This window comes from Zasmidium cellare (genome assembly GCF_010093935.1).
Source record: "Zasmidium cellare ATCC 36951 unplaced genomic scaffold M409scaffold_50, whole genome shotgun sequence".
In the NCBI taxonomy this organism is placed as follows: domain Eukaryota; kingdom Fungi; phylum Ascomycota; class Dothideomycetes; order Mycosphaerellales; family Mycosphaerellaceae; genus Zasmidium; species Zasmidium cellare.
The window spans coordinates 55,776-77,532 of NW_022986994.1; the positions used below are offsets into that span (position 1 = coordinate 55,776).

General features: G+C 53.1%; 10 protein-coding genes across 10 annotated transcripts; 6 read left to right on the top strand and 4 right to left on the bottom strand.

The window, feature by feature from the left end:
- Positions 1–1,123: 1,123 nt before the first annotated feature.
- Positions 1,124–2,818, top strand: M409DRAFT_29289 (uncharacterized protein; the record flags this gene model as incomplete). The annotated part of the gene is made up of 1 exon (XM_033809396.1): positions 1,124–2,818. One exon carries the CDS (start codon positions 1,124–1,126, stop codon positions 2,816–2,818), a length of 1,695 nt encoding a protein of 564 aa, XP_033661093.1.
- A 185-nt stretch (positions 2,819–3,003) lies between these two features.
- On the bottom strand, positions 3,004–3,930 carry M409DRAFT_29290 (uncharacterized protein; the record flags this gene model as incomplete). Its single annotated transcript, XM_033809397.1, has 1 exon — positions 3,004–3,930. The coding sequence occupies one exon, from the start codon at positions 3,928–3,930 to the stop codon at positions 3,004–3,006; it is 927 nt and encodes a 308-aa protein (XP_033661094.1).
- A 1,139-nt stretch (positions 3,931–5,069) lies between these two features.
- On the top strand, positions 5,070–6,401 carry M409DRAFT_70568 (uncharacterized protein; the record flags this gene model as incomplete). The annotated part of the gene is made up of 1 exon (XM_033818797.1): positions 5,070–6,401. The coding sequence occupies one exon, from the start codon at positions 5,070–5,072 to the stop codon at positions 6,399–6,401; it is 1,332 nt and encodes a 443-aa protein (XP_033661095.1).
- A 133-nt stretch (positions 6,402–6,534) lies between these two features.
- On the bottom strand, positions 6,535–9,023 carry M409DRAFT_29292 (uncharacterized protein; the record flags this gene model as incomplete). The annotated part of the gene is made up of 3 exons (XM_033809398.1): positions 6,535–6,812; positions 6,906–7,059; positions 7,128–9,023. The coding sequence occupies 3 exons, from the start codon at positions 9,021–9,023 to the stop codon at positions 6,535–6,537; spliced, it is 2,328 nt and encodes a 775-aa protein (XP_033661096.1).
- A 621-nt stretch (positions 9,024–9,644) lies between these two features.
- Positions 9,645–14,484, top strand: M409DRAFT_60128 (uncharacterized protein; the record flags this gene model as incomplete). The annotated part of the gene is made up of 6 exons (XM_033814371.1): positions 9,645–11,232; positions 11,286–11,755; positions 11,993–12,434; positions 12,481–13,085; positions 13,138–13,705; positions 13,736–14,484. The coding sequence occupies 6 exons, from the start codon at positions 9,645–9,647 to the stop codon at positions 14,482–14,484; spliced, it is 4,422 nt and encodes a 1,473-aa protein (XP_033661097.1).
- A 632-nt stretch (positions 14,485–15,116) lies between these two features.
- M409DRAFT_29294 (uncharacterized protein) lies at positions 15,117–15,703 on the top strand (the record flags this gene model as incomplete). Its single annotated transcript, XM_033809399.1, has 2 exons — positions 15,117–15,575; positions 15,656–15,703. 2 exons carry the CDS (start codon positions 15,117–15,119, stop codon positions 15,701–15,703), a joined length of 507 nt encoding a protein of 168 aa, XP_033661098.1.
- Positions 15,704–16,438: 735 nt separating this feature from the next.
- Positions 16,439–17,704, top strand: M409DRAFT_29295 (uncharacterized protein; the record flags this gene model as incomplete). The annotated part of the gene is made up of 5 exons (XM_033809400.1): positions 16,439–16,843; positions 16,901–17,172; positions 17,282–17,470; positions 17,551–17,619; positions 17,680–17,704. 5 exons carry the CDS (start codon positions 16,439–16,441, stop codon positions 17,702–17,704), a joined length of 960 nt encoding a protein of 319 aa, XP_033661099.1.
- Positions 17,705–17,875: 171 nt separating this feature from the next.
- Positions 17,876–18,435, bottom strand: M409DRAFT_29296 (uncharacterized protein; the record flags this gene model as incomplete). The annotated part of the gene is made up of 2 exons (XM_033809401.1): positions 17,876–18,048; positions 18,117–18,435. 2 exons carry the CDS (start codon positions 18,433–18,435, stop codon positions 17,876–17,878), a joined length of 492 nt encoding a protein of 163 aa, XP_033661100.1.
- An 857-nt stretch (positions 18,436–19,292) lies between these two features.
- M409DRAFT_70571 (uncharacterized protein) lies at positions 19,293–20,189 on the bottom strand (the record flags this gene model as incomplete). Its single annotated transcript, XM_033818798.1, has 1 exon — positions 19,293–20,189. One exon carries the CDS (start codon positions 20,187–20,189, stop codon positions 19,293–19,295), a length of 897 nt encoding a protein of 298 aa, XP_033661101.1.
- Positions 20,190–20,518: 329 nt separating this feature from the next.
- Positions 20,519–21,691, top strand: M409DRAFT_29298 (uncharacterized protein; the record flags this gene model as incomplete). The annotated part of the gene is made up of 1 exon (XM_033809402.1): positions 20,519–21,691. One exon carries the CDS (start codon positions 20,519–20,521, stop codon positions 21,689–21,691), a length of 1,173 nt encoding a protein of 390 aa, XP_033661102.1.
- Positions 21,692–21,757: the final 66 nt, after the last annotated feature.

The window sequence follows — 21,757 nt, forward strand, 5'->3', positions numbered from 1 at the left end:
CTGATCTCGCTTGGTTAGCTGGTGTTTGACCTACACTTCTCGACTACTTGCAGCCTTCTTATACACGTCCAAACCGACAATGGCTATCAATAGCAGCATTCCAACATCTCACGGTATCGACAGGCGTACCACGAGGCGATCATTCCATTTCTGGTAGATACATGGTGGAATCAAGAATCGCGGCCTGCCACTGGTAGGGTATGTCATCAACATTGCCATCAGAAGGTACGGACATGACCCATCCGCGACGGTGATGTCCAGCGGAATGCACAGGCCGGTAGCTGCACTGAATCATGGATGAAAACAGCTCGAATATGTCCCTGCAACCGGACTGGTGATGTCAAGAATACAGACAAGCTTCAGACGAGACTTGTTGCGTGGCAAAGCTTGTTGTTTTTACCATGCCTACCTTTGATTCTAGAAGCCAGTACCAAGGACTGTAGACGAGTACCAATCGCAACCAGCCTGAAGAGCCAGGCTGCGTGAAAGAAGTTCGCATCCAGAGCGAGAACTACGCCGCCTTCCTGTCCGACATCACTTCGGATCGTCTGCATGGACTCAAAGGTCATATGCACTGACTGGCTGGCTTCACATTCCAGAGCTGTTCTGGAAGCCAGCCAAGAATAGGTCCATGTCTACTCCACCCTAGGGTCGAGCAACGTGTCGCTTGGATCCAGGCTCTCAATTGGGGTTCTCAAGACACCGCCTCCGCAAACACAAACCGTCGCGCTTAGTCTTGAGCAACTTTAACCTAACCTCACCTGTTTCACGGCACTTGGCGGAAAGATTGGGCTGAAGACCTGAGGCCTGGGTGACACTAGAAGGAGAATCGAGGCGGAGACGGTCAGATTGATCGCTGGATCGGACTGACCAGCATTCTAGCTAGCATGGAGCTCCAAAAATGAACCCAACGGCTTTTGAATAGGTTGAGTGTAATGGAATGGCAAATATATTTGGTAGCCTGACGTCGCCAACCACGTGACATTCAAGTTTGAGCATGAGTCAGGGCACAGTCACTTCATGACTCAAGCTTGTGCATCCCACCAAACACCCCACCTTCGACCATGAAATTTGTAGAATGAGTAAACATTGCTTGTAACCCATAACAAAACCGAAACACAACATGGCCGACCAGACTCAGGAAATCCCTGAGCGGCCCAAGGGCGAAGGCGAGGGAGAGAAGAAGGGTCCATCCAAGAACGAGCTCAAGAAATTGGCCAAAGAGAAGGAAAAGGCAGAGAAAGCAGCCAAGCGTGCTGCTGAAGAGGAGGCGCGCAAGAAAGAGCAGGAGGCCAATGATGTGAGCAAGGACGACTACGGACAACTCCCGCTCGTGAGGAAGCCTTCGGGTGTCAAGCACGAGAAGCTGGTGGACCTGGCAAAGAAGTACGAGAACGAGACATTCGAGAATGGGCCTGAGGTTGTCTTCAGAGCAACGGTGGAGAATGCGCGGAATCAGAGTGCGAAGCTCTCGTTTTTGGTGTTCAGCCAGCAGTCCAACACCATCCAGGCAGTGGTGGCCGCAAGCGACACCCTCAGCCGGCAGATGGTCAAGTTTGCGGGCAGCATTCCCACTGAGAGCGAAGTGGTGGTACACGGTGTGTTGAACAAGCCTCGCGAGCCTGTCAAGAGCACCACCATTCAGAACCTCGAAATCCACGTCACCAAGCTGTACACACTTTGCAGAGCTGAGTCACAGCTGCCGCTGCAAGTCGCTGATGCTGAGGGCCGCATCCCAGCTGAGGGCGAGGAGAATGCAGTGAGAGATGACGGCAAGCCTATTGTGGCTCTCAACACACGACTCAACAACCGCACCATCGATCTGAAGGCCAACCTCAACCACGCCATCTTCAGCATCAAGTTCGGCGTACAGCAGCTCTTTACTGAATTCCTCCTTGAACGAGGCTTCATCGGCATCAACACTCCACGATTGCTCGGTGCACCGTCAGAAGGTGGTTCCAGTGTGTTTGAGGTCAAGTACTTCGATCAAAAGGCGTACCTTGCGCAATCACCTCAGCTCTACAAGCAGATGATGATCGCTGCACGTTTCGAGCGTGTGATGGAGATCGGTCCAATCTTCCGTGCTGAGAACAGCAACACTGCCCGTCATCTTACTGAGTTCACTGGTCTCGATATGGAAATGGCATTCGAGGAAGACTATCACGAGGTCGTCACCATGCTCGAGGAACTCATGCTTCACATCTTCAACGGCCTCAGGACACGCTACAAGAAGGAAACCGACTACGTCCGCACTGTGTATCAAGTGGAAGAGTTCAAGCTGCCCGAAGCTGGCAAAGTACCACGTCTCCACTTTGCCGAAGGTATCAAGATGCTCCGCGACGCTGGCGAGGAGATTGGCGACTTCGACGACTTGAGCACACCTCAAGAGAAGAGACTTGGCGCGCTTGTGCTTGAGAAGTACGGCTCTGACTTCTATGTCCTGGACAACTACCCACTTGCCATCCGACCATTCTACACCATGCCCTCGGCAGAGACTCAGGAGAAGTACAACGCCTCAGAACCCAATGCTGGATACTCCAACTCGTACGATTTCTTCATGCGTGGTCAGGAGATCATGTCTGGAGCGCAGCGTATCCATGATGCGACACACCTGGAGAAGCGCATGAAGGAGCACGTTACGCCAGTCGACCCCAAGAGCGACGGATTGCGCGACTACGTCAATGCTTTCAGGTATGGATGTCCCCCACACGCGGGTGGTGGCATCGGACTGGAGCGTATTGTCATGCTGTGGCTAGGACTGCCAAATGTGCGGTTAGCCAGTCTGTTCCCCCGCGACCCAGGACGATTAATTCCTTAGTGATTCAGTGCACAAGAAACACGACCTTAGACCACCCACAAAAGCAGATCAAGACGAGGTCAAAAGTGGCTTCGTCTTTGAAACCCAAGAAAGCAAGAAATCACACTGCATTCTCAACTTCCTCCACGTTTCGTTCCATTCAACTTCAGCAACCCCTCCGCATTCCCAAACGCAAACATATCCATCTACCTCTCACTCAAAATCCCACTCCCCGCCACCTCCTCCACAAACCTCCACCCCTTCGCAATATCTACCAACGGATAATCCACACTAAACATCACCCTCTCAATCTTCGTCACCTTCATCAACATCTCCAACGTCCTAAGATGAAAGAACCCCGACGTCGTAACCCACAAATTCCTCTCCCAGACCTCCCGAAACGTCTGATCCGTGCGAAGCTTACTATCGTCCACGCGATCAATCATCATCGGCAACGTCTCGCCATCATGACCAATCACAATCTTGAGATTCGGATGTCGCAGGAATAGGCCTGAAACGTACAGACGGATGAGATGTTGTCCGACATCTGCGTGCCATCCCCATGCTGAGGCGGCGAGTTTGAGGGCTGTCTGGGGTGGGTAGTTCCCTTGGTAAAACTGGATTTGGGAGTCGGTGGGTGGGGCCGGGTGGATGTAGATTGGGACGTCTAACTTCTCGGCCATGGCGAAGACGGGGTCGTAGGTCGTACTGTCGTAGTAGGACCTGTTGGGGAGGTGGTTGTCGATCATGGCGCCTACGAGGCCTAGGTCTTTGACCGCACGGTGGAGCTCGCTCGCTGCGAGGTCTGGGTGCGCCATAGGCAATGCGGCGAAACCTCCTAACCGGGTGGGATGTTTAGCTATCGCAGCCGCGAGGGCGTCGTTGGCGGAGATGCAGCCTTGCGGGTCTGTAGATGCGATGCCGGGGATCGTGGAGAGGATTTGAGTTGTTATGTGCCCGGTGTCCATGTCGGCGATTCTGCCATCGCCTATGTCTTGGAGCTTGGAAGGGGGGGATGGGTCGGCGCTCATGGTGGCGTTGTAGAAGGCGCTGATGGGTTGGAGGGAGGGGAACAGGGCGTGTTCTTCTAGGGCGATGAGCCGGGGTGGGAGATATGTTGTTGGGGCGGCCATGGCGGTGGGGAAAAGGGAGAGGTAGATGAGTGGTGTTGTGGAGAGAAGCATTGCGTGAAGGATGTGAGAAGTGAGAGGATTGAGAATTAGGTTCTTACCAGGCGATGGGTTGATGTAAGAAGCTGTAGTATTCTCACCTCCTGCCTCTTGGACTGACTGACTATACGAGCTTTTGGCTTGGGACACCTGGACGAGTACACATGCAAGGCGATGCTTGATAGCAATAGCAGTACAGCAGAAGCCTCATCTTGAGTCGACATTGTCGCAGTCCGCGGGTATCGCCCTCGTCTCCTCGCTGGGATGTTCGAAGCTGGGATGGCCTTGCGGCGGTGAGACTATCGTCGGAATAGACGTCGATTGCAAGATGCACACCTGAAGATCTCATGTACTTCGTTTTCGAAGTTGAAATGAACAATAAAATATGATGGAGTGTTGCACAGCAGCACGAAGATATACACGCACGAGGACGTCTTGATGAAGTGTGGTAGCGAAGAGAAGAGACGCCGCTAGGCCATCACCAATCAACGTCCCAATAAAAGCGGGTCTGCAACGGGCAAGTGAATGAGTAAGCTCTCCAAACTCAATCCCGTCCTCCCTTCTCTCTCTCACCGATAACAATCCCAGTATCATCATGTGCAACACTCATCAATATCGTTATACGAAACACAAAGTATCACTACACCTCTTCAATTCTCGCCTCGTTCTCGCAATATGTCCGTTTCCAGTCACGGTTCTTGTCTCTTCTCCTCACCGCATACCGGCTCCCCGGCCAAGCTTTGCCGAACTGCCGCATTCTCGCACGCCTTCGACTACTCGCTCGCTCTATGCGCGTGTGCGGGCAGGGCGCATGTCGAGAAGCAAGAGGCGCATTTTCGATTTCGCACTAAATTGATGTTAGGTAAGTATGGCCTTTAGGTAACTATGTCCGTTCTTGTGACTTTGATTTGTCGTCATTTCTGTTTCTTCTTCTTCTCTTGCCTCGTGTGAATCTTCAGATGCCAGAACAGTCGGAATCATTTGACCTCTGGGACCCGTGACTTTGCTGGTGATTGACCTACAACATGGCTGGCTCATACAGCGAGAGCGGCTCGGAGAAAGAGCACCAAATTCTAGAGACCAAACAACAATACAACACCGACATGGACATGGACAACGAGAAAGCAGGTACACCGTCCACTCTGGACCAGAAGGTCGCCACTGAGACGACTACTCCACTCACAGCACCACCGCCTCTCCAAGACGGCGGCACTCGAGCATGGCTTCAAGTCTTGGGCTCATTTCTGGTCTTTGCAAACCTATGGGGCTTCACTTTCGCCTTCGGATCTTTCCAATCCTACTACGAACTCACTTACCTCCCCGGAACTTCAGCATCGGCCATCTCATGGATCGGAACGGTGACGGTCTTTCTCCTCATTTGCATTGGCATCATCTCAGGCCCGCTGTTTGACCTCGGATATTTCAAGACGATGCTGCTGGCGGGCGCCTTCATGGAGACGCTAAGCGTGATGCTGATGAGCGTATGCGACAAGTATTGGCACTTCATGCTGGCACAAGGTGTCTTGCAGGGCTTGGGAAATGGACTGCTCTACCTTCCAGGCCTGGCATTGGTTGGAAGGTCCTTCAAGAAGAACCGAGCCATTGCCATGGGCGTCACGACATGCGGTGCTCCAGTCGGTGGAGTAATCTACACTCTCGTCTTCGAACAGCTCATTTCCAAGACATCTTTCGGCTGGACAGTGCGGATTATGGGCTTCGTCATGCTGGGCTCCTACTTGATGTCCTTTCCACTCCTTCTCTGGGGAGCGAAGAACATCGGCGACCTGGCATCCGGCGCGCCACGAAAACTCTTCGACCGAACGGCGCTCACGAACGCACCTTTCTGGGCCTACTCAACCAGCAACTTCCTCATCTTTTGCGGATACATGATCCCGTTCTACTTCATCCCATCCTACGGCGAACTAGTCCTGGGGATCAGTCGCAGCCTCTCCCTATACGTGGCCATGATCGCCCAAGCAAGCAGCATCCTCAGCCGTCTGATTGCGGGATACTCGGCTTCAAGAATCGGCGTCCTCATCCCCTGGATCATCTGCGCAGCATGCAGTGGCGCAGTCTCTATCGCCTGGATAGGAGCTCACAGTCTCGGCTCCTTCATCGCTATCGCAGCACTCTACGGCTGTTTCAGCGGCGCTTTGATCCCGCTACCGCCGAGCGTGTTTCCGGTTGTATGTCCAGATCCCAAGGTTTTTGGAACGAGATTGGGCATGGCGCAGGCGATTGGGTCTGTGGCGAGTTTGATAGGTGCGCCTATTGGTGCGGCTTTGGCAGCAGTGTCGAGCCATGGTGGCGACACGAACTACCTTGGCTTGCAGCTCTTTGGTGGGCTGATCATGTTGGGAGGAGCGTGTAATCTGGCATTACTTTGGTGGGTATTGGCCAGAAGAAGAGAGGCGGGCTCGTCTGTGTTGATATAGAAGTGTGGAATTCGACAACAGGTTGAGATTCGATCTAACTACACATGTTTTGTCGGTTCAACTCAAGCATGATCCTTCCCATCAGCTCATTGATCAAGCTGAGCCGAACGTAATGCCGCTGCCTGAGTAGGTACTACGCTACACCAGGCGAAAAGCTTGGTGCCAGACTGACATAGCCTGACTTGCGGATTCGTACCTCGTCAGGCGTTCGCGCACCCGGCGGCCACCGCGCCTCAAACTTGAGCTGCTTCCCTTCAACACTGACGACAAGATCAAACCTAACGACTCGGATATTCTTGTTTTTGACCTTGGTCCGCTCGCCCACGTCCGCCTTGGGTTCCAGGGGTTCCAGTGGGAGTTCCCTCCTGAGATCGCTGACGTCGATTACGATGTCGCTGAGAAGCTCGGCGCCTGCGTGGATGACGACGATTAGCATTTATCGCTCTCGCGGCCGCGGCGCGCCCGTAGCATAAGGATGAAGAGAGAGAGGCAGGGTCAACTCACCCTGGTTCTGGGGATGATCGAATTTGAAATGCGAACGGTGGGTGCGTTGGGACACGTATAGCTTTTCGCCACATTGCAGCTTGGTCTCTGACGAGTTGAATGTATGACACGAGAGAATTGGCTCGGTCTCGAATGGAGAAGGCAGCTCTTCGCCCTAGAGCTCAAATAAGTCAGTTGATGATTTCCATGATGGTGGGTAAGGCAATTGAAAGCGTGACTCACAGCCTGTATTACCCAATGTATTGTATTCCGGACATACTCGATGTTATCGACAGGGTCCATTTCTTTCGCCGCACCCGCCTCTTTATGTTCATCCGCATCACCATATCTTTCGTGGCGTAGGAACCCAAAACTTGATCGTGAGATTCGACTTGGTCCATTTCGCTTGTCTAGAGCACGTAGAAGCGCTCCCCTGGCCACCGCTGAAGAAGAAAATTCCTGGGGCCAAATGGCTTCAATCTGTTCCCCACTGTCGTTTCTGGAGGCCAGGACTTCTCGGATGCGACCTCGCAGAGAAGGAGACATTCCGAATCCCCCCACTGTGATGAGTTTGCTCACGATCAAGGTTTTTGATCTGGCCAGCTGGAGTTGTCCTTGCAGGAGTTCGATGGTGCCTTTCAGAGACGGCTCGAAGACCTCGCGAATCTCTTGTTCCGTCCATTTGATCTCACGTTGTTTATACACTTGTCTCCCGCCATATTTCAGACGCATGCCCTTCTTGTGCGCCACATCGATATAGGGCTTGTCGAGTAGATCCCACCTGTTTGCGATGGCTACAGCCGATCCTTCCAAAAGCTCTCGATCTCCCCATGGGTCAATCTCGTACAACTTGGCTTTCAGCTTTTGGAGATATCGCTGCGTGATCAGTGACGAACCGCAGAGGGCTCCATCTGGTGGAATCATTTCGCCCTGCAGTCTGAGTGGTTCTGTGTTACTCGAGGTGACCTGGTAGGTGGTGATGTCAACTGTTCCCCCGCCAGCATCCAGTATGATAAACACTTCACCCTGTCTTAGTCGACCTTTACTACCCAAAGATGCAAGCACGTATTGTGCCGCCGCTTCTGGTTCGGACACGATGAAAAGGTCCGGAATGAGGTTCTGTGCCAGCGTATCGAGTCTACAACTCTGTATTGCTCTCGCCAAGACATTATGCATGGTACGACAGGCGCTTTGAGACCAAGCGACAGGGACAGACATGACATACTCCAGCTGAGCCCCTTCCAGGAGACCCTTCCCAAGGAGTATAGCCTTGGCGTGCTGAAGAAGCCGTGCGAGATAATCGCACATCAAGTGGTCTCGGTCTTCAACAATGGATCTTGATTTCAGTCGCTCAATTTGCGCCGCGAGATCTCGAGTTTGGGATTGTAGCTCCTCGTCTTGGCCATTGTCCCGTGCTAGTGTGAGCTTGATCAACTCTACGGCCTCCTTTTGTTCGTATCGTGCCAGTCCGTGCTGATTGTTTTGATAGGCTGTCACAACAAATCCCCAGTGCACATTGAGCCCTTCTGGCCTTGACCAGGCAGGCTTCGATTTGCGCCTTGAGGTACAGATAGCCGGCTTTCTACCTCGCTTTCGCCGTCCATGACCGTCATGTTCACGCTGCGAGACGGGCTGAACGTCTATGTTGCTGAGGTAGCCGTCGTCCGAGTCCTCATCGGTTTCTGAATCGCTAAGGCCAGGAACCTTCTGGCCAAGGTAGAGAAGCTTGGTAGGAACATTATCCGCCTGAGCATTCGCTCGTGCATCTGAACCTCCGTCGGCACTCTCGTAATTGTTAATGCATCGAATCTCGTCCTTCGCGATTGCTTTTGGGTCTACTCCGGGATCGATTCTCGCATATGATACAGAGGAGTAGGCTGTTCCGAAGTCCAAGGCAATGATGAGACGAGAGCGGCGTTGTACTGATGTCGATTCTGTTCCAGGTGTAGCATGTCCTACGGCACGGCTATCGACGGGCTGCCGGACCGGACTCGCTTGAAACCGGTCCTGTGCAACATTGGTAGGCTGCACGAGGCTGTTGGTTGCTGCCGGTTCCGTAGCAGCAGTATGGGCGACCCGGCGAAAGACTGGCTCCAGCTCCCAGTGATGTTGTACCGAAGGTTCGTTGGTTGACCCCATTGGTCACATTCGAATGCGGAGCGCTCAGTGTCAAAACGAAGCCGTTCAGTATGTAATGATTTGTCGGATGACTTATGCTGCTCGTCTGAGTTGGACGACGATGGCCATGATGAGAAGAGCTAGCACGCTTCATGATGGCTCTTTCACCGCCATTCACCATATCTTGATACCAGGCACCCGCCAGGCAGTAGTCTGCTGTGCCGTAACATTTTTAGAAGTATGGCTGCGACCCAGCGCACCGTGCGCGGCGCGACGCATTTACAAGGGGCGGCCTCTGGTTTCACAATATCGCGTACCGTCCTCGAAGATAGAATCAAGCATGCTGTCCAATGATTGAGAACCGCGCTGGCGGCTTTCGACAAGGTCCGTCTGTCCCGACCGCAAGGGGCTGATCCTCGTGTTGTAGGTGGATCCGGGCGGCAAGCTGATCTACTCTATCGGCGAAAGAATGCAAGGCTAAGATTCCGCTCATGCATAGGCGTCAATGGATGTTTCAGAATGCTGCAATGCAATTCTAAAAGCATCTGAGGCCACACGGCACAGCTTTTGCCTCTGTCGAGGTCTCGTACAATTCTCTCGTCGAACTGTGTTCGGCATATCCATCAAGCCTGCGAGTATACCATGGGTACCAAGAGGAAACGATCGAAGCAAAAGACCCATCAACTCAACCAAGTCTGGCCTGACGGTGTGGTCGATGAACTCCTGAGTTTCTTGAATTCTCAGGTGGCCTTGCTGGAAATCGGTACAGAATCACTGAAACAAGTTGAGTTGGAATCCCTCGACCAAGATGTAGCGCGACATCTTAATCACAGGAGCGATGACGGAGAGCAAACGCTGGAGCAGTGTCACAACTACTCCCCAAAGCAAATCCGAAGAAAGCTGTCTCGACTGTTCCATGCAAGGAGAAGATCCGAGACCGATAGCGATAACTGGACCGTCATCTATACAAAAGGATTCGCCTGCTTGGACTGGGCGGACGACAGCGAACGCCTGATCCGAATGGCCCGGAGAGCGAAGGAGATCAAGCACAAATGGAAATGGGACTTCTTGCACTCACCCCGGAGGACAAGAGCTGGAAGCCGGTCCCGCTCCGTTGCTCCGGACGCAAGAGAGAAGAGTGTTGATGTAGCTTCAGCGTCCACCAGTGTCGCCAAGCACACACGAGCATCCAGGCCGCCCCAAAAGCACCCTTTGAGGCAGAGCATTGAGGCCAAGGATCGTCAGGAGGTAAAGTTGTCTGCTTTTTGCAAAGACCTGCCAACGTGGCTGACCTCCCAGGTGTCTGACACCGAGTCCGCGAGGACAGAGAACGACGAAAACGTCGCTGACCCTACGGTGAACATGATTCGGGAGAGAGACAGCTCACGGAATATTGCACAGGTCCAGCTGCCCCCGATTAGGAAACGAAGGCTTCGTTCCCAACAGCTGGCGGATTCAGAGACCGAAGCTCCGAACACACCCCTTGGCAAATCGTGCCCCTCGAAAAGCAGAATTCGTAAATGCGTCGCTGAATCAGGACAGTCTCCAGCAACTTTGCATCTGGAAGATCGCCTACAAGCTGTTCAACAAGAGCTCAGGGCAGTCAGAAGGGATTCAGGTCGAGAAATAAAATTCTGGAAAGACGAGTACCGCAAAGCGCAAACAGATCGGACGGGGCTGCGGAAGGCCAACGTTGCCTTAGTAGCGGGGATAAATGCCACTCGCAGCTTGGAAGGAGGCAAGGTGTCGGGCCATGATATTGTAGAGCGGGAGGCTCTCCTGGACGATCTCCTCCTCGAACGCGACTCGCGTGCCGACATTGTCAAAATGAAGAATACCATGGACATGGCACCCGCCCAAGAGACCGAGGTAAACGTTTCAACGCTGATGAAAAGCATGCGGATTCGGCTGCAGGCAGTTTTGGAAGATGCCGAATTCTCGTCCATTGACGAATTGCCCGAGTTGCCCGAAGATCATAGACTGAGATTCCTTGTCGAGCAAGCTTTCGGAGTTGAGCCAGACTCTCAAGAAGCAATGCAAGTGCTGAAACGTTGGTGTGGTAGTCCTGGCTTACGACAGCATGCCCTCCTTGCGTTATGTGGAGCAGCCATTGCACGATGGGTCTTTCAGCAACCTCAAGCAGATCTCTTGTTCGATAGGTACCAGAGCATACGGACAAGAGGTTCGACAAATCGTTACAGAGAAGCCATCCAGATCGTTGCGCACAACGGTGTGTATCGAATCTCTTCCGCTAGTAGGCACCTGCTGATCCAGCTTTGATAGACCCACCGCTTGCAAGAGCTGTCGACTTGACTGTTCACAAAACAGTAGCAGCTGAAGCCTCATTTGAGCGTTTCAAAAAAATGAAGGGAGAACGACTGGCATGCAGGTTGCAAGACACTTTGGCGCCTTTGTGTCAGCTAGATCGCAAGGCTGCGGATGGATCTGATTCCGACTCAGAGCTTGGCAAGTACACCGCGGGCCACTTGAGTGGTGTGTTCCACAGTGCAATCGATGTACACTGTCGATTGATCTTGACAGGTCGACAGTATGAGTGTGTGTGGTTTGAGTGTTCGACGCCCTTCGATCGAGAAAGCATGACAACTATCAGTGTTGGAAAGGGGGTCACACGTGCGTCTGAGTCGACCATTCGGCTAACACTGTTCCCTGGTATCAGCCAGATAACAGCTACCAAGATTGGTGTCGACTTTGGAGGCTTTACAGAGCGTCGACACAAGGCTCACGAGGAGGCTGTGTGCTTAGTGAAAGCCGTAGTTCTGCGTGGTGTTGCTGAGCCGCACCTAGTGGTTTCAGATAGTGATTGAGAACATCATCTTAGCCGCTTGCCCCCCGTAGCTGCATGCGATGGTTGCTTGAAGCACTGACCCACTGCTGCATCCTGAGGTGCTTGAGGCAGTGCTCCCCAGCTGTGCCTTTGGGCCAATCCGCACACCGCTTGCTTTTTCCCTGCTTGCTGCGTTGCTCCATAGCTATTCAAGTACCTTCGAATAGCCGGCACGCGTGAGCAAGCCGATAACTCTGTTCCCCTGGGCTGCGTCTTGAATTCACATCCCGGACTGTCATGGGTCGCAGGAGTAAGCATACGGAAGAGGAAGCCTCGCAGCTGCGCCGAGTCATTAGAGACTGGAAGATCGACTTTGACACTGCGACTACCCTGGACGAGTGGAAAGCCAGACGCTTGCCATACGAACATCTATTCCAGCAAATTCTGGAGATCAAAACAGTTGCCTTCACCAGATATCCTCAAGATACGCACTCAAACAAGGAGTGGGGTTTCCAGAAGAAGCTGCTTGTCAGAAGGCTGCAAGCAAACGCTGTTCGGTGCAAAAGAGAGAGGGACAATGAGGCTGGTTGGATCAATAACGTTGCGAGCCTCGTGTTCGAGAGCTTTAGCGGCTTCGAATTCAAGTGGTGAGTGCAAGCTATACTGGCCTGGCCCATGCTGACGCTCCATGAGCCAAATATGTGACGAATTTTTATGGCTGCCAGACTTTGTTGCTCACCCGAGGGATGCCGTCGCATCTCAGCGGCTCTCCGAGAAATACAGAACACGGAGGATCTGTCACTGCAGCATGGCTAGAAGGGCGGTTGGCGTACGGTGAGTTTGCCGCATATGAACATGCGCTCGCATCTGACGCAGACAGAGTACGTCCAGGTTCGCCTTCCATATTCTCCAACAAGTCAGACGAACAGGTCATGCATGACGTTACGGGAACCGAGAAAGTCACGCTCGACCAGAAGTACAAACGACCTGATCGGGTATATGGCCTAAGCCGGACCGGTTCATTTGACTTGTTCGGGGATCGCCTCGGAAAGTACAGCCCTTTCTTCGGAAAACATACAATTTTCCCGTTCATGGTTGTGGAAGCCAAGTCAGACAAGTCTGAAGACGGATTCCACGTTATCGAGCAACAGACAGCGCTCAGCATTCGGACCTGCTTGAAGATCCAGACAAGCCTAGAGATTGAGTCGAATCGGAATCTTGATCCTCTCGTCTGGTTCTTCGGCTTCAGGGGCGATGTATGGAGATTGTACATCGCATTGCCAGTCAATGACAGAACGGTAAGGAAGCCATCCTTGCAAAGTTTGGGAGTCGACGGACTGATCTCGGCAGAAAATCATCGATTGCTGGCACGGACGCATGTCCAGTGCGGACGAGGCATTGCAACTGTTACTTATAGTCGATTGGATTTGCTTCTGGGCCAAGGATGTGCACCGAAAGGGTATACTGAAATGCCTCTCTGGACTGGAAGCAAGAGAGATCACACCGGCATCCACGGTATTTTCTTCTCAAGGAGATCTCAACGACAGAATTCCTCCTACCAGGTCGACATCTCTTGTTTTTAGATCGTCGAGGCCGCCTATATCCCGCTTAGAGAATGACGAGCAACATGTCGGAGATGGAGCTCTGGTAAATGCGAATGTTTCTCAGAGCGAGCTCATGCAGCGTGGTCTCGGGGAATCCCAATCACGACTCCAGGGCGGTGATGATGCGTTCTCTGCAGTCCGCAATGCTCGTGAAGTAGTCAATGAGTGGAACCACTTCGCGCTTCCCGAGGATGAGGAGTCCATGCTGGAATGTCTTGCAGCCATTTGCATTCGCGGAAATGTCCAAGAAACGGCTAAACTGCTCTGGGAGACGCTCACTGATAATAGCCATACTGTAAAGATGAGCCTCAGGAGTATGTCCGACTTGCTGCACATTTCGATAGAGCATGAAGTCACAGAATCGGCCTCGGAAGAGCCTATGGCAGTGTTCCTCGCCTGCCAAAGCCGGTTGAGTGAGCTTAGCTGGCAAGTGAAGTGCACGTACTGGTGCGTTACTAGTACCCAAGCGGCGGCCCACATTCTGGCAGCTGTAGCTGATATAACGGGTGCTGAAGTGTTCTCGCTGAACTTCTGGTCGGCACATGATTGCGATTGTCTGGGATCTGCGATCGCAGGGTTCCAGAGGTTAGGTGGCAGAGCAATAGCGGCGGCGGCTATCTCACAGGACATTTTTTGCATACATACTACGCATTCAGGAGCCAATACAGGCCATTCGGAATGGCTCAAGAGCGACAGGCAGATCCTCCAACCTAGAGTGGCCATGCTTTGGGTTCTCTTCGGGCAGATTGGAAACATGCAACAGAAGGAGATGCCCGCTATCGCCGTTCCAAGGTCCGGTGAGGGTTATCTACCTCCAAGTCGACTCTTCGAAACTGACAGCTTGAACGGCGTGCCTGGAGTCATCTTGAAGAAGCCAGAATCGTGGCGGGGTACTTGTCCTGTTTGGTGCTATCTCTCTTTTGAGCTCGGGGGACATGATAGCGTTGGCCAGCAAATAGCTCTTGCCCTTCAGCAGAGGGCCATTTACGCGGCCTCCGGTCTGAGTTCCGAAGATGAGCGATCAATCGAGCAGTGGGCCTTGTCGACAATGGATATCATGCAGTCCATTGATGCTTCGGGTCTTGAGGCTTGAGGCAATTTCCGGAAGGGAAAATTTATGAGCCCAATCGAGGCCGGCTTGTGAGCTTTCTTGGTGCCCCATTCTCGACGGTGTTGGCGAGAAGAGAGGCAGGCTCGTCTGTATTGATATAAATAATGTCGAAGGATTGTTGATTCAAAGAGTATACCAAAGAAAACGAAAGTTCGGGAGACCAAGCGATATAGCGTTCTAAAAATAGCAGTTTCATGAAAACGCCTGACGTTCTGAACTCAACGCAACATCTCTGTTGTGGCATTTTCCGGAGTTGCACCACTTCTTCATCAACATCACCTCTTGGTTTTGAGCACGAATCCCGCGTTTTTGCCTCTCCGACAAAATTTTGTCGTCTGTTTGCTCTCTCAATATCTATACGACCTTCTGTGCTGTGCCTCAAGGCTGGCGCCTCCTCCCGAGAAGCCTCTTTATCCGAGAGCCCTGAGGAGGAGGGCGGGGGCCAGAAATGGAAACAGCTGCAAAGGAACCAGGAAAGTGTGCAAGAGACGAACTGATAAACCTTGAGGCTGACGCCTTACACAACCTCATCTCCCACCTCCAAAATCTCATGTCATTACTCCATTCCTTCAAGAAAATATCTTCCCACTGCCAAGATCTACTTTCCTGCGACAATGGAAAAAGAAAACGTCTGGAGCGAGTACGCTGACACCATCTCCGGCGTATGGAAATGCGTATCCTTCGAGATGTTCGACGGGACCGGACCGAAAAAGACGCTTATCGCGAAGCCTCACGGCGAGAATCCGCTCGGGCGGGTGTCGATATCACCTCAAGGATGGCTGTCTGCACATCTCGCCCGCCCGGAACGGATGCATCGACTGAGATCTGGCAAGCCGTGGCAGACGGCGCCTGATAAGGAAGTTGCGTATGTCGCTCGGGGGCTGTCCATGTATTGCGGGTATTTGCAGCTTTTCAAGGACAAGAATGGGCGATTGTATTGGCAGACGAAGGTGGAGATTGCGAGTGATCCGGGCTGGATGGGAGGTGTTCAGGAGAGGAACGTTACGTTGTTGACTGAGGAAGGTGGGAAGCAGTTTATGGTCTTGGAGCCGGTGGAGGAGAGGATGTCTGATGTATGCTCTTGGCCTTTCTCGACACGGGAGAATTCGCATTTCGCGTGATACGAGTTTCAGGATGCTGACGCTGCTGATAGGATGGCAGCAAAACGAAGGCTGTTTTGAAGTGGGAGAAGATCGAATGATGAAGCGTTGACGACTTGTCTCCGCAATTGGCAGTTACTGTGTCTGATGGACTGACTGCGAGTGAGATGCCCAGCGCTCACGCCGCGCTCTTGGATATGTCGAATGGTGGCCTGACATGGGTGGCCTCACGCAAGCCTCTTCACAAGCGATGGTCATGCCATCAAAGTCCTGTAATAACAGACATCACCACAAACAACGAGACTAATCCACACGTTTGCCGATTCCTCTCTATTGGTCTCTCGAAACGTTTTCCGATCACGAGCACTCTCACCTCGTACATGCGCGACTCTCTCGGGGACTTCTCAGACTGCTTGTTCGTCAGCCGTACGCACGCTCGGCTACAGCTCAGCAGAGCGACAAGTTTCCCGCGAACAGCGCGAGCTTTGCCTGATGCAGCTGCAGAAGCTCGTAGAGCTGTAGGAGGTGGAGGGGTTCGAGAAAGGGCTGCGGCTGTTCGCAGCTTGTCGCAGCTTGTCGCCCTGCATCACTCACGGCTCTAGAGAAATGAGGTGAGCTTTCCACGTTGCCGACATCACCTGGGTACTTTATGGGGATCGTGGTCCGAGGTAGGTGGTATATATTGTGAGGAGGCTGCTGAGTGAGGTTCAGTCACTTTCACTTTTCTGGATCGGTTGATCAAGATCTTTCTGCTTTTCTCATACTTCCCCCTCGCTCAACAACACATACACAGCACAAGAAAGACCAAAACTTGACGACCACCACTACCACCCACCATGCCAGGCGAATACGCCCAATCCTGGCTCGACTGGGAATCCGCCTCCGGCGGCCGCCAAATCCTACACGGCACCGCGGACCAAATCAAAGGCATGTACGACGCCATGGTGCAAGCGCTCTTCCCCATGATGCCGAAATTCAGCGAAAAAGTCGACGTCCAAGAAGGCGACGTCGAGGGGATCAAGTACCGCATCTACACGCCCAAAAACGAGACGGGCCCATTCCCCGTGGCGATCTGGACGCACGGCGGCGGCTGGATGACGGGGGATCTGAACAGCGACCATTTGCTCTGTGGGGTGGTGGCGGAGAATACGAAGAGTGCGGTGGTGAATGTGGATTATCGGTTGACGCCGGAGTTTAAGTGGCCTACGCAGTTGGAGGATAGTTTGAAGGTTTATCGTTGGGTTCGTTTTATATCCCCTCCCACCCCACACCAACCACCAACTCACGTCCCTCCACAGGCCCACGCCAACGCCTCATCCTTCCACGGCGACCCCAACAAATTCTACACCATCGGCGGCTCCGCGGGCGGCGGCCTCGCGCTCTCCGTCGCCAACGCCGTCCTGCAAGACCCGCAGCTCAAACCCAGCCTCAAGGGCATTGTCGCGCTCGTCCCCATCGCCGCGCACTGGGCCAGCGTGCCCCAGAAGTACAAGGACAAGTATAACGCCTACAAGGACAACGAGAAGGGGACGCCGATAATTGATAAGGAGAGTATGGAGATTTTTTATAGGTACGTCACACACAGACACACACAGACACAGACATGCCCCAGGCGGGAACATAACGAAGGAGAGAAAAGCATCCATGACGTCTGACTGATATTTTTGTGTGTTTCAAAGCCACGCGGGCGCCGACCCCAACGACCCCACCGCCTTCACGATCCTCGCCGAAGAAAACCACAAGAACTTCCCGCCAACGTACTTCGCCAGCTGCGAGTTCGATCCGCTCCGGGACGATGCGACGATCATGGAGATTGCGTTGAAGGAGGCCGGCGTGAAGACGAAGCATGATTACTATAAAGGATTTCCGTGAGTTGACTCGTCGTCGAAGAGGGGTAGGGGTGGTGGTTGTTGGTGATGGGGGCTGATGTTGTGGTGATTCTTTTTAGGCATTATTTCTGGATTATCCCCGCTGTGCCCGAGGGACAGCAGTTTGTGGGGAATTTGATTGGGGGGATGTGAGTACTTTTGACGTGAGGTTGTTGTTGGGGAGTGGAGTGCTAATGTGTGGTATTTAGTGAATGGATCAAGTCGCAGATGTAGAACGGGGCGTGGACCCATTCGAGACGGCCTGGATGAGGAGTAGTATGCACGTATTGATGAAGAGGACGAAAATGGAGATATTGAGTATCCGTACTTCCACCCTTCATGCCTCCATCCCCTATCCCCTTTACTCTGTGGCCTTTCTCACACTCCCATCTCCCCTCATCTCCCCTAAAACATCCCCAACTCGTTCGTCGCATTCCCCGCAACCTCCTGCATAACATCCCAATGCTCCACGATACAACTCCCATTCATGCGATAGATATCCACAATCGCCGTGACTTTCCCCTCGTCTTCATGGCCCGGTTTCGGACTCCCGCGGGAGTGGACCCAACCTAGACCACCTATTCCACATCAATGAGTCTCTACCCACCACACACAGGTTCGTAGTATATGTGAGATGTGAACATACCATCAAACCCCATCCTCACAGCCTCCAAACTCGTACTTTTCGTCAACCCCTTCAGAAGCTCCACCACCGGCGCGGCGCCTTGAGGCAGGAAAGGGTTGTGTTGGATGTAGTCCTCGACGATGTATTTGTTGAACGTTTTCTCAATGAGGTGGGAATCGCCGGACCAGGCGCCGTGTTGGAAGGCGGAGAAGAGGTTTGATTGTTTATCGCCGGTGACGGGTTGGGGGATGCACCAGGTGTGGGTCGTGGCGTGGTAGAGGGTTGCTGAGAGGGCGACCGCGGCGGCGGGGAGGACGAGGGGGAGGAGACGAACGTGCATTGCTGTGGTCAAAGGGCGAGGAGGATAAATTGGCGGGAGATTGTGCCACAGCAGATCATAAATTGAGAATCGAGGAAACGAGAGCTGTAGCTATTAAATATTCGTGACTCGAAGCGATGATTCAATGGTTGAGATATAGAGATCTTGCTACCTCATATCGGAATGACAAGACTCGTCACTCGTGTCGAGAGGACATGGCAATTTGCGCACATCTGATTCCCAGACAGACCCGAAGAGCCCCATATGTGCCACGCCCGAAAGCCTACGCAAAACGCTCGTGGAAGACAGGGTTGGTCTCTTACACGACGATCGATTTGCCTCGCGGGACTGACTCGTGCCTTTCTGTGTTTCACAGGAATAACTCTCGGGTTCAGGGAGGTAGCTAGACACTCCACGTGCGCATACAGGGCACGTGCATGTATAGTGTTAGGGATGCCGTTGCAAGATATTGCATGGCTCGTTGGCCTTCATAGTGCACCGGTACCTGCCACCGCAGGATGCAGTCCATGCCGCAGCTGCAGGCGCTTGTGGTGCACCATATCTCCGGTCAATGCGGTAGCTAGCAGTACGTGACTCGCCATGGGCGATCATTTGATGTTTAGCTGCGTTCCACGAGTTCTTAGGAGCGGAACGTGGACCTGGTCACTGGGATAGGCATTTCCCACGTTGATCCACCCCAGCGTTGGTATCTGTCTGGAGTTATCCATGTCGTATTAGGGCATCGCCGGGACTGTACAGATACGATGTCCTCGGAAGATGGGTCGAAGCTGTTCCGTGCGTATCGAAACACATTCGAACATCGATTGGCATGAGGGCGTCAATTGTGCACGCATTAGGGCTGGGTGGTAGTGGTCGGCCTAGATCAGAATCCGCTCAGGCTCGCCCTTCCTCCTCTTAGGCTCGATCTCGTCCATCATGCCAGTCCCGCCCTCATGATTCTCCTCCTCCAAGTCGAATCCAGCTTCCTCTCTGCCCATCTCCCTCGCAGGTGGTCGGTTCGTTGCGTAAATGTCGGCGATTCTCAATTCAAAAGGTCCAGGTACACGGTCCGTTAGTCCAATGCCCACACTCCGTACTTTCTGCCTCATCATTTCTTTCTGCGGCTCCACCACGAATCCATAGTTCGTTCGCACAAATTGCGAGAACGGTATTATGACGGTCTCCCACTGACCTGTTGTATATGTTGGTAATAGATGTTGGTGCAAGTCGGTAGGCACGATAGACTCGGTCTGGATGTTGACAAAGTACTTCCTCCCATCAGACTTGATCCGCAGAGCAAGATAGGAATAAGGATCGATATCCCACAAGAGCTTCCCAAACAGACTCATGCCACGGTCTCTTGTCCTCCACGCCGCGTAACCAGATCTTTGAATGTCCGGCTTGTTGGGTGGCAGCTCCGTCGATATACTGCCCTTGAACAGCGTATGTGCAGGCTCAACACCCTCATCGCTCTCGATGATGCCGCCCTTCTGTGCATCCTCTTTCTCGGGATTTCGTTCATGGTGTGCTGCCCCAGGAATGTATGTCAAACTCGCTTTGGAGAATCCACCCATATCTTGATCGCTCATGACTTTGCACTTGGCCATGCTGTTCTCCTGGTCGAATTTGATTAAGGGAAAAGGTTTCGTAGGTTCGCGTAGTCCCTCCATGTTGATGGCGATGGTGGCTTGGCGCTTGAACTCGTCCATGGATCGCCTCCAGAAGCTGGGAAAGCCTGGAGGGCCTCTGGCCAGGCGGACTGGTGTTGCCAACATCTTGGATCAATGCTGGCGCGGTGAATGTTGCAAGCAGAGACACGACGAAGTGACATCGATCGATGGTGACGTTGGTGAGAGCTCCATTGCGGACTCCAGCGGGGATTGTGATTGGTCAGTGTTGAGCCTCCATCAAATGCCCGTCCTGTGTAGCGACAAACTCGATTTATTTGCCCGCCATCAATTTGATTAAGGAGAGTCATCAAATCGTCTCCATCGCAAACTGTACCTCCGTTACCGACATTCTATACTCTGAGCGAAACGAGCACAACCACAACAGCCCAGCCTTGCTTGATCTCCCGGGTCAAACCAATTTGACAACATCTTGAATGGTGGCACCGTCCTCCCTCCCAGCGACGTCCTCGCACCCGCACAGCACCATAGCATCTGCCACATTCGACCAAAGCCGCGAGCTCGGCCAGGTCGATCCCAAACCCCCACAGCAGGATGGAGCAGCGGTAGCAAGTCCGCCTGTCGGTGCGGCAGGCAATCTGAAAGAGCGCAAACCATGGGCACATCTCGTAGCGGGCGGCGCAGGAGGGATGACCGCGGCGACACTCACATCGCCCCTGGACGTGCTCAAGACGAGGCTACAGAGCACTTTCTATCAGTCGCAGTTGGCAGCGAGCAGAGCAGCAAAGGGGATCCCACCGCCGAGTCAGATGAGCTTTCTGAGAGCGAGCTGGCTGCACATCAGTGAGACGGGACAGATTCTGGCACAAATACCGAAAGTCGAGGGCTGGAGGGCGTTGTTCAAGGGGTTGGGACCGAATCTGATCGGTGTGGTGCCGGCTCGAGCAATTAACTTCTGGGCGTATGGAAATGGAAAGAGAGTGTACAGCAACTGGCTCTTCAACGGACAAGAGAGCGCTGGCGTGCATCTGCTGGCAGCTGCGACCGCGGGTATCATCACGGGCACAGCTACGAACCCTATCTGGCTGGTAAAGACGAGGCTACAACTGGATAAACAGAATGCAGGGCCTGGTGGACAAGGGAGGCAGTATCGCAACGCATGGGATTGTGTCGCTAAAACAGTGCGGCAGGAGGGCATCAGAGGACTGTACAGGGGTCTTTCAGCATCATACCTGGGTGTGAGCGAGAGTACTCTCCAATGGGTTCTCTATGAACAAGCGAAAAGCTCGCTATCCCGACGACAAGCACTTATCGAAGCACAACATCGCCAGCCGACCGCTTGGGATAAGACAGTTGAATGGACTGGTAAACTTACGGCAGCTGGTGGAGCCAAGTTTGTGGCTGCTTTGATCACATATCCTCACGAAGTTGTGCGGACGAGATTACGGCAGGCGCCAGTGGATGCTTCTGGACGAGTCAAATACACTGGACTCTGGAGCTGTTTCGTCACAGTCTTCAGAGAAGAAGGCATGCCAGCTTTGTACGGCGGTTTGGTCCCTCACATGCTGAGAGTGGTGCCCAGTGCGGCTATCATGTTCGGCGTGTACGAAGGTGTACTGTGGAGTCTGGGCGAGAGCTCTGGTGTATAAAAGAGATATGGTACTTGGGAAGAGCTTCGAGGCAACTCACCTCTCAATATCTGTAAGATTAGCCTG